This window comes from Nothoprocta perdicaria, unplaced genomic scaffold, assembly GCF_003342845.1.
Source record: "Nothoprocta perdicaria isolate Ctin4 unplaced genomic scaffold, notPer1 scaffold_3, whole genome shotgun sequence".
Classification (NCBI taxonomy): Eukaryota; Metazoa; Chordata; class Aves; order Tinamiformes; family Tinamidae; genus Nothoprocta; species Nothoprocta perdicaria.
This window is the reverse complement of record NW_020455532.1, coordinates 4082615-4094110: the sequence shown is the minus strand read 5'-3', so window position 1 is coordinate 4094110 and position 11496 is coordinate 4082615. Positions and strand designations below refer to the sequence as shown.

The 11496-nt window shown below is 42.4% G+C and overlaps 1 protein-coding gene across 1 annotated transcript in view; it reads left to right on the top strand.

The window, feature by feature from the left end:
- The first annotated feature begins 1034 nt into the window (after positions 1-1034).
- GNAS (GNAS complex locus) overlaps positions 1035-11496 on the top strand; it is a 32134-nt gene continuing 21672 nt past the window's right edge. The window contains exon 1 of the mRNA XM_026042187.1: positions 1035-1072. Within this exon, the coding sequence (XP_025897972.1) occupies positions 1041-1072 (32 nt within the window). The 5' untranslated portion in view covers positions 1035-1040. The remainder of the gene's footprint in view (positions 1073-11496) is intronic.

The following is an 11496-nucleotide window of genomic DNA, read 5'->3' as shown; positions in this document are numbered from 1 at the left end:
ATAAAATCGACAACTTGAGTCTTCCAAAGTCTGGGTGTTCTTCCCTATGAACACTTCCTTTCCAAATGACAGTAAACTTTGGATACTGCAGCAAGTGCTAATAGGTGGGAAAGTATGTTAACATGAAACTGGTCTGTGTTTGTAGCTTTTGCTTTTAGCACAGTTTATTTATCTTAAAACAAAGAGATGGCAGCAACCAGAAACCTGTAATCAGTCACCAGGACTGCTGCTTGTGTGCCTTCACACACATCGCAGAGGGTGATTCATTCCCGTCTGCTATTTATACTACTGTGATAATTAGTATTGTCATGAGAGAGACTGCTGCATGTTTGCAGTTATTTATTGTGTGAAATAATACAGTATAGTTCAGAATTTTATTATTGCCATGTGTTGGTGATAATTGTGAGGATTCCCTGTGTTGATTCCTGGTGTTTTCACTATGTATACTCAAGAATTGCAAGACTTAAATGTGGAATATTAATGGCTTAAACAGCTCTTTAATAATTTATATTCTACTTCTACTGGAGAAGCTAAAATAAGTTTTAACAGTCAGGGAAATGGAGACTTCTCCTTTCATGTGTGGAGGGAGAAGTGGAATGTGTGTGTCTGCTACTGACTCTCTTGAAATGAAAGCACTTGAGACGAAATAAAATTTGTAAGGTTCTTTTTTTTGGTTTAGGTAGACTTGAAGGAAAATCAGCAATTAGCTCTGCTTGAAAAGAGGCCAGGAAGATAATTTTACTATGACTTGCACAGCTCCAGGTCTATGGAAGGCTCTTTGAAGTTAAGCCATTGTTTTTAGTGTTCGTTTGTTTTATTTGTAGCAAAGTCTCTTCCATTAGGTGACTAATGTTTGACCGTTTGGTGCAGATATTTCAGCAAGTTGAGCTGCTACAAAGTAAAAACCACTCCAAAATTCTAATCTCTTCTGTGTTCACTATCCAATAAATTCTTTTAGTGTAAAGCTAAGAGAATAAGAAGAAAATTAATAGAATGAGGAAAAAATAGTTTCACTGTGAATATACAGAAGAGAGCTAAAAATGATCATCCCTGACTGCTGGACGTTGACCTGGTGAGTGGAGGAATGGCCTCTGTGGTGGTTTTACCATCCTGCTCTGTGTAGTGAGACGCTCCCTTTTACATTGCAGCCTGTGGGACTAAAAATAAAAAGTATGTTGCCAACAAATTAAAGAAATTCTAAGATTCATAGAATTTAGAAAATTCTAAGATATCATTTTTGTGTCCTTGCTAAAAATACTTAGCAATTTTAGCAGTTATTCAAATTGGATGTAAAGGATATAGCATTGGTTTCTAATGGAAGAAGCTTTGGAGTTGTGGTTCCTGTCCCTTCTGATGGTTGGGGTGGTGCATTGGTGTTGTCTTTGAGATCAGACTATGCAAATGGAGAGGATTTTTAATGATAAAATACTTGCTTGAAACTTTGAAATTTGGTGCTCATTATTATCACCCGAAGGTTTTCAAGTGCGTATAACTGTAGTTGTATATAGGAACCTTTGCAAAGTATAGTACAGCTTGTGACAGACACTTCAAAACAATTCTGTATGGGTTGGTTTGTCTGTTTTGCCAGGGCATAGTCAAGAATGTTTATTTTCCAGAGAGGCTTTTGGCTTTCAGAAACGTCAATAGCGAAACTAAAGCATTCCTGCTTGTGCACCACCCAAATCAGTTGTGCACAACCCCAAATACGGGACGTCTGTAGGAATCTTTTAGGAGTCCAGTGGAAGGGTCTTTCCAAGTCAGAGGTTTTAAAACATGATGTAGCTTCAGGATGTTGAAGCTTCTTGGAAAGAAAGTTGCTGGCAAATGGAGACTTTGCACCCTGGTGAAGCTTGTGCTAGGACAGAMATTGTTCTTGTCTAGTCAAGATCTCTCCCGGATAAGTTCTGACCAAAACAGGTCCCTTTGTCTTGCTGTTTGACCTTGCCCAGGGAAGTGGGATTCGGTATGAATTCTCATCCTGATGTGATATACTACCATAACTAGGATGTGGGAATTAAGAGAATCCAGCAAGGGTCATTTTCACTGACTCCTGAACAGCACCTTAAATACTGCAAAGCTTGGTGCCGACTAATGCATATCCGCCTCCCGCATCCCTCCACAATTCCTGGTGGAGCTGGCTCAGAAAAGACATCACCACGTGCCACAGACAGGTCCCATTTTGTCTTTCCATTGGATTGGAGGTATGAAGTGGTAGGCTTGGCCAGTAACTCCAGCTGCTGGAAAGCCTTTCTGGTAGCCTGTCCTTCACCCTCGGCTCCCACTGTGGGGAATCATCCCTTTGGAGGAGCTCGGGCTGGCCCTGCTCGTCCTGAGCGTYGCTGCGCTTCCTGCCTGGGTGCGTTTACGGGCCGGAGAGGCAGAGAAAGGAAAGGAGGCCGCTTCCCTTCTCTTGACCAGACCTGCTAAGTGCCTGGTTTCAATCCTGCTTTGGGAAGAGCAGGATCTGGGAGGCTGGCGTAGGTTGTGCTGTGATTTTTAGCTGCAAGGAGAGAGCAAGATGTTGAGAGGAGACCAGGTTTCATTGCCCTTGACATTTCCACGTTCAATCGCRGAGGCGGATGTTTTTACGGAAGCTATTGTATGAGATGGCTTTTGGCTACTATTAAATAGGAGGACCTGAACTGGTCAGAATACAGAAACCCCCAAGTGATGATAAATGATCTTTGCTTGAGGGTCTGCGTGCTTCTGGCCTCACAAATCCCCGGCTGGGCAGTTGGAATGAGTAGGATTCCTCTTGTGCAAATGTGCCGAGTGCGGCAGGAGATCACGGGGCCTCCTCGCTGCCCTGGCAGCCTCGACCACAGCCTGGAGTTGCCTGGGAAGGTGATTGCTCTGATTTCCATAGTCCTTGGGTTAGTCCCATACCTTTTTTTTTTTTTTTTTCTCTTTCTTCTTCCTTTTTTCCCCCTCGGTGCTTTCTCTGCATAGCTTGTAGCTGACACTTCCTGGTTTTGGCCGGGGAGGGGGAAAAGGAAATAATGCGAGGCCGGTGTTTGCAGCCCGTTTCACACCCCGCGCGCTCAGGAAGGGCTGGCAGCGGCRCGCGGAGCCGCTTCTCACGCTATTTCCGGCTCGCGAGCATCGCTCGCCTCTCCCGCCGCTGCCATTTCGGGCAGCGAGAGCAGAGCCGGAGCGGCCGCGGCTCCTGTTCCGCAGCTTCAGCGCCCGCCGAGCTGCGCTGGTGGCTTGAACGAGGGCCAGGCTGCTCCGGAGGAGTTTCAGGAGAAATCTGGGTTTTTAAATATTTTTAAATGCTTATCGAACAGATGCAGGGAGTGCAGCTGGACACTGGCTGCTGCGCAGAACTGCGAGAGAGTCAGCAGATGTACCGCTTGTTTCTAATTTCTTATTTGCTATGAAGGGGTAAATTCCTTCTATTTTAAGGTTTATGGTGTGTGTTGTTGCTTTAGAGCTSCAATTTTAGCGCTTGAAGATTTTCTTCCACGTTGATTTCACTTTGTGGCAGTTTCCTTTGTGGAGCCTGCAGTCAGGTGTGTTTGCTGCAAGTCTGTCCTTCCGAAGAGTGATTTATCAGTTGTACTRTTTGTTCAGTTTCTTATCCATAGTTTTTATTAATTTTTACTTCTTATTTTCTTTCCCCCCAGTGCAGTTTTTACTGAGTGATTCCCCTTGCTTCTTCCACCTCTATGAACAATGTCTGCTTAGTCACATTCAACAGCACAGGAATTTCTCTGGCTCATGTTCCTAGCATATGTGAGCTTCATGGGGACATCAGCTATTATTTTGTTAAACATTTCCATGAGGAAAAATAACATTCTTATCCCCTGCTCCTGATCTAAAACTGAAATAGGAGAGTTGTGGCTTGCCTGCTGCTACATGAATTCTTAAATCTGAATCTCAGTAAATTCTTCAGGATTAGACCCAAAATGGCTCATTTCTAAACCACTGTTTCAAGCAAAAAGCCCGTCTGCCTTTGTTCCAGAGCACTTGGAGATAACTGAATTAAATTCTTGTCCCTCCTCCTCTTTATTTCAAGGAAATAGAGGGTCATGTCCAAAACAAGATTATGTTTCAACCAAAAAAAAAAAAAAAAAAAATTCAAACCAAGTTATAAAGTTATATTTTTCCACAACCCCTACAGGGTGTTAGTTGCAGAAAGAGGTTTTGGGAAATGTCAGGACACACACTAGCACCTGTGTTTGCATGGTTTCAGTGAAGCCGGTAGCATCAAAACTGTGATCTGAGTCCAAATGCATGTGGCTGAATTGCAATTCTAGTGTCTGCCCTTTTTTGCTGACCACTGATAGCAGGGATGTGCCTGCTGGCAAGTGCTGTGAAAACCAGATTACCTAAATTTAGCCAGTAAATGGATTATGAATCCAACACATGTTCCTACTGTTGTCACAGCTAATCATAAATTCGTAATTTCAACCTACCCTCAACCCCAGATATACTTTTCTGTCTCTAAAGTAAATTACATCCCTATTTGAAATAAGATAAAGCAGAGGTGCCCTGAAATGACTTGTATGTTTGAGTCTTCAGAGTTAGAGGTGATGAACATTATGGCAGAGAGACCCTTATAAGTCCAACATGCGAACAATTTAAGAAGTTATGGCACAGTCTTTTAAACTGTGTGTGATGCATGCCACATTATTGTAAATTATTTCAAAAAAGGTTTAAATATTCGTTGCAGAACCGGATTTCTCTCTCCGTTTCCTCTCATTCTGCCACCTGCCACCCATCACCATCTGACGTTCCCCACCTCTGTTTCTCTGTTGTTCTGCACATGCATTAATGTGCTGCTCCTTTTTGCTCCTTAGCTGCTGCTGCAACTTCCTTTCCTTGCCTAAATTTTAGGGATGACCCTTCAGCCAAAGTATCTCCATTTGTGATGGGCATGAAAATGCTAAGCTTTTTCCTTTATTTCCTTAGCAGAGCTGCATGCAAACAAGCACTCATGCCTGTGTATTAAATATATCATCCCTAATCCCTTTTAGAGTAAGGGTGGACTGTGGTGCAATGTTCAGGTGCCCAAACCTGAAAATAAAACACCTGGAAGGTGTCTGGAAGGTTTTTGGAAGAGTTATGAAAATCTACTGGTCTCTTACTGTGTGAGTAGCTGCCAGCCTGGCAATTGAATAAGAACCAGTGAACATGTCAGCAAGGGGCTGGCCAACACACAGGTAACTGGATTGGTGTGCGTGTGGACCAAGGCTGAACTTACCTGGGGTTAGTTACGAAGAGCACTTAAGTCCTTTCCACCTTGAAAGGTGATTTTTTTTTTTTTCCCCACTTCTATCCAACATAACTTTTATATGGTCTTTAATTCATAGATGCGTTTTGAGGGTGAGACTCTGTTGTGTGCCTTKTGGGGTGGGTAAGGTTGGTTGCAAATTCGGAGAGTTAGTAAGTAATTTGCAGTTTAAAGGAACAATACTTTCAAAGAAATAATCTATTAATAAACCAGATTTGTGGATTCATTTAAGATCCTGAACTAAATGTTCAATGCATCATGAACAGTCAGTGTTGTTATAGTCTTGACATGTAATCATTTATTAATGAAATTAGTATGTTGCACTGTTATGCAAGGTCATTACATATGCTTGTAATTGATTCCATTACTAAAATTGCATTACTACAGTTTTGTTTTTCTTTTGTAACTGGAAAGTGCAAAAGAGATTTAATGGTTTGGATCGATCCTCATAGGAACTCTCTTTAGGTCGGTGGAGTTTCACCCAGTGTGTTGAGCTGTGTGTCATTCATTAACAACAGGTTTCCAAAACTCAGATCAACGGTGTTGATTTTGTGGAGTTTCTGCTGAACTGAAAAAATGACACTGATTTGTAGAGTGGGGTGTGCTCGGCACTGTAGTAAACACTGTGTTACATCACTGGTTTAAAGCTGATAATAAATACATGGTTAGCGTATTTACTGCAAACTACAGCAGGTGTTTGACAAGGCTTGGCACGTAGAGAAAGTGAGGCAACGGGCAGAGCYGCACAGACAGTCGAAGCTCACGATTCTCTGGCTTGCAGAGATCTTGCAGGTAGTTATACTTTTATTTCCCCACCTGCCCCCTTCATTTTCTTAATTATCAAATTCATTTTCACTAGGCACAGAATATACTTTGTTATAGTAGAGAAACTATGTAAGAAATGTTTGATATGCTACAAATTCACCCTAAAAATCACTCTTAACTGCTGCAAGTAAAACTTCTGCTGTCATCTGTGTTTTCCAAAATGTGCATGAACTTTAGACTTACTTAGTAAGATAGCGGATTGTTTTTAATTCTCAGACTTTTGTGGAGGCAGGTAGTAGTCAGTCTGAGTGTTAAAATATGTTGTTTAGAATAAGAAGTTATAGTGTTATAGAAGTGTTATAGTGTTATAGAAGTTATAGAAGTATATAGTGTTATAGAAGTTATATACTTTTAAGTAGTGGTTGTGTTTCTGTAAACTTTCAGGTTTTCACTTAGGGTCTACTTGGATGTTTTAAAGTTTTATTCTTTAACTTAGAAAAATGTGCTCAGTGTCTCTATAAAATTCCAGTTGCTTTTTTAAAAAACAGAGCACCATCCCAGATTATCCGCAGCAGCCTTCCTCTTGGGGATGCTGTAGTTGTGTTGGATTGCCATAGAAGTGCAAGAAGCCCAGCTCCTGTGAAGCAGCCAGCGACTGCTGCCCGCCAGCCTTCGCGTGAGGTCCTGAGAATTCCTTTTCCCTCGCCCTTTGCTCCCCACTTCTGCTGCCTCCCTTTGTGCAGACGGGAGCCGCGGGGCGTGAGCCCCGGCCCCGGGRGGGTGGTTTGAGCCTGCGGGCAGCTCCGTGCAGCGCAGGAGCACCGCAAGTGAGGACTTCCCCATGAGGGAGCCATGAGGAATCCTGCCTGGGGAAGATCTGCAAGCGCAAAACGCGGTGCCAGCTGTAAATACAAGCTCGAGGAAACGGGGACGAGCGTGGCATCGATTGCATCATGTTTTTGCCTTCCCTCCGTGAGAGGCGGAGGCCTCTCCGGGCCGACTCGGCGTGTGGCAGAGCTGCTCCATGGGCTGCAGCCTCCGCGTTTCCTACCGGCCGTGGGCGTCCCCGGCCTCGCTGCTCCGGGTAGAGCCGTGGGCATCGGGGTGTCACGGCGGGAAATCGTTCCCATCGCGTTGCAGCTTTTGTCAAGCTAAGACCTGTAAAGACACTGTGAAACCTCACTAGAGATTTGCTTAGAAAAAGGCATTGAAAGCATCAAATGATAGGAGACATAGGCAGTTTCTGAGACAAGGGTGAAATAAGGCCGTTGCATGTGCCAGGATGCTGTGAAAGTGTCAGGTTTGACTCCCAGTTCCTGCCGGGGCTGGAACACTGCAAATAGCTCCCTGTCTGTCGCGGGAGTCGTCTTCCCTGTTGCGGAAGGGGGTCGGCAAGCCTAGTTTGCTAGCTGGACTGACCTGGGGTTCTACCTGCCCYGTGACAAATTCCCACATTTCTCCCCTTGCCTTCCCTCTGCTCTGAGCTCCCTGGTTAGAGACAGACATCCAGCCTCCTTCACTGGGCTTGCATTTAGTTTTCTTGCTGCCGTGTGCTTACCTGCATAGCCAGGTGTGCCAGAGCTGGCTTGGGGGAAATTCACGGCAGCCTCAGATAGCGTGGTCATAATTTTTTTTTTTCTTTTTTTTTTCTTTTTTTTTTGGTAAGGAAGTTGACTAAAAATAAAGAAAAAAATATATAATGAGCTTATCATATTAGATGGCCAAGTTTATCACTTGAAATAGCGTAGAAGATTATTTACTGTAATGCTCTGTGCAGCATTCTCTGTCCTGCAAATAAAGCATATTAATCAGTTTAATTTTATAAATCGTATGAAATATTATTTACCTGTGCAGTAAATTATTCTGAAATTAACTAATAATCGGTAGCTAATTTTAAGCATGATTTGTGCAACTCATTTTATCATTTGGGAAGTCAGAAATCAGCAGATTTTCTGAATCAACTATCCTGCCTTATACTTTTTTATTTCTGAAGAATTTTAAAGTTGGTTGTTATAGTTAAGTGTAAATCTGTGATAATTATATTTGCATGAAGATACACTAATTCATCAAGAAGAATATAAATAAGGCTAAATTGTCCTGTGTTCATTATGCAAGCGAGAGTTTTACCTATGGGGCCTCTAATTTGCACTTGGAATGTGTTGGCTGCCCTGTAAATTTTCTGTGGAGGCTGTTAAGTACCTTGGATACTCTGCAAGGTTCCCCTTCCCCCAAAGTGCTTATGTAAACTAAGGCCCAGTAAAAAGCAGCAAAGAGCTATTTTTAGCAAGGCCATTGCAGCTGGGGGAGGGTAGGAGCCTTGGATCTATAGGAGGGTGTTTAGCTAAGGAGAGGGTCCCTGTTGGGAGCTACAGCCAGCCCAGCCCTCTGGGTAGTGCTGTATGGGTGTATGGAGGGAGACGTGGTTTTGCTGTTGGAAAAAAAAAAAAAAAGCCTAAATTATTTTCATATATTTATAAAAACATTATTATGTGCACTTGGAATCCTTGCAAACGGCAATAATTTGTGTTGTTAGCATTGATAAGACTTGTGAAGTCACTGGTGACCACGTGTCAAAAATGCATGTTCTGCCATTTGCTGTTAAGACATCTCAGTTGGATTGAGTTACACACTTGAGTTATAAAATCAGGGAGAGTTCGGAGAAGTTTGGTGTCTTCCAGTGTTGTGACCGGCAAGACTTTTCACAGAGATCTTACAGAAGAGTGTGAATGTGATTTCTTGGATATTCTTTCATCAAATTGCGTCTTAGCAGTGACCCAGTCTTGGTTGGATTGAGTCTGCAGTTGTTTTGTTACATATTTTACATAGCTCTGTGGAGCAGCTTCTCTGCTGTGAAGAGCAGAGAGGTAAGGCATAAATTCTGGCCTTTTCCTGACTCTGGATCAGACTTGGATGCAACTTAGTGTCCCTGTTTGTAGATTCATGTAATGCATTTCTCCTTCGGAAAGGACATACAAACTCATAGCTGCAAAACCTCTTGGATGATTTTGGATAGTGTGAAGTGTTGAATGAAGTTGAATGAGTGAAGGATGCTATTTTGCAATCTTTCATAAAAGTCATGCCAGAAAGTACTACAGGATAACCTTGACACAATGAATGTTTTYGCAGAAGAGGTTGAAATGCATTTAGAGATCATTCTCTCTCCTATTTTACCAGCATAGATGATATATTCCAATGGAGACATCAAACTCTAAGAGCATATGTGTCTCAATATTAAAATTCTCCCTCTTAGTACATTGTCTGAATATATTCCAGTGCTATCTCTAATTCACCACCACTCTTGTTAAAAACAGAAAACTTGCTTCAGAAGTTAGGCTCATGGTATGTATGAAATGTGGAGTGTTCCTACGTGAGTTTACAAGTATAACATATTCATTATTATCACACTGTTTCATCAAAGGAGATGATAATTAAAATGGCTGGCTTTAAAGAGCAGTTTAGAGATTATTTTGGAGAAGAGCGTGTCAGTTAACAACCCATTTTGCTGTGATTTACATGGCAGGTTCAGTAAATCGCAGTTACTCCATGTCAGTCATTGCTTTGTGCTATCCCAGAGCATATTTAGAAGAGAGATCGTGGATGTTGCTCCATCGCCTCTGGTGTAGTTCAGCGTCCCCCACTGCTCYGCAGGGCTGAGCCTCTCCTTAGCTTCACGTGTTGCTATCAGAGAGGCTGATCCCAAGATCCCTTCAGCCGGAACGGGCTGCATTTGGGTTTTGCTCTGCAGTGCGCGGGATTGTTAATGCAGTCGAGAAGCGGGGAGGGAAACGCAGGGCAAGGCAGGACCGGACAGGCCAAAGCAGAGCCGCTTCCACAAAGTGAAAAAGAGGGAAAAAAAATTTAAAAAAAAAAAAGAAAAAAAAAAAAACCTGGCTCCCTACCTGTGTTTAGGATCAGCAAGGTGTTGAGCCATTTCCCAGTTTCAATCTGATGGGAGCCAAGCCTTTCCAGGCTCTTGCTAGGCAGCAGCTCCACTGCTGCTTAATTGCTTCTTGTTTTGAAAGGTAATTAGGAACTTTATTTAAAAATAGTAACTTTAGTATTCAGTCCATTAAATTTGTCACCAAGGTGTTTTCATTAGACTCCCAGCTGCTTTCTTATTGGAAATGTGAGCTAAAAATAGGTAGGATTTGTGCTGTGTGGTGACTGGTACTGTACCTCCGTTTCAGCTCTGATTTTCCCTAATGATGTGAAATGTGTTTGTTTCCCTTGGAGCTTTTTTTACGGGCTGTATTTAAGAAGGTCCTGCTAATTATGCCAAAATTGTTCGCTGTGGTTTTCTGATAAAGTCACGTGTCCATGAAGAATGTGAAACCGATTTCCCTGAAGACAGATCTCACAAATGAAAGATTAGTGCCGCACCCAGTACACTTTTCATCAGTGCTCATCAGACTGTAAGAAGCGTTTGCCATAATTCAACAAATACCTGCTTTAAAAAGCTATATAATAACAATAAGCATACATTTGTTATCCTTATTCTGCAGGGTGGGATTTAGCCTTGCAGCTCAGCTATAAATGTATGGGAGCAAGCATAGGCAAAAATCAATATTGCATTATGAAGGCTGTACTTTTCAATCGTTACAATAGATGGGGGATTGCCTTCTTTCTTCCTTGGAATACTTTTTGGTCATGCCTCCAGCAAATACATGCTGCTTACGCCAGTAGAAGTGGTTGTAGGTAACAGCAGGAAGCTCTAATGCAGAGCAGTGTGGTTTGGGGTTTGGGTGGTGTTGTGTGTGTTTAATAGGCCTGGTATTTGGAGTCACAATCAAGAAACTCAGTGACMCGAATGTAAATTGTATCAGCCCTGTTTTTTCTTTCTATTGTCTTTAAATGAGGAAACAGAAAATTGTAAGATGTGTTATTGAAACATAGGTCTCTCAAATGGAGTATTTTTGTTCAAAGGAAGACATATACCCCTTTTTCTTTTTTTAAATTGTTTATCTGGAAAAATAGTCCAATGATGCTCCCTTAAAACCTGTATTTAGGTGTAGTGTATAATTCTGGCATGGCTAGCTAGCAGCTTAAACCTTTTTTAATCTTTTTCTTCTGCTTTTTGGCAGTCTTGGACTTCCTGTGCGTGTGCATTTTACAAAGAAGTGCGGTTTTAAAAGCTTTAGGATCCAAATGTGGGTGGAACGGGACAAGGGAAAGGCCCTCGTCCCATTGAGAGCCCGGCACCTGTCACTAGTGCTGGGCGCTGCGGGCAGTGCAGGGCAGCGAGTGTGGCCAAGGCACTGCAAAAACCTCGTGGGCAAAAAATTTAGAAGAACAGAAAACTTTTATTTAGTAACTGCACATTATTTATTAACTACTTAACTACTGTGCAGTTTATCAGTTTCTGCACTTAGGCATGCTTTTGTTTTTTGGTGTAGTGATAATTTGCTGCTGAGTAGAGGAAGTGGAGTCAAAACACTGCAGCGTGATGGTATTTCATGTGTGGTCTTAACGTTCATAGCACATGTAGTATGAGCACC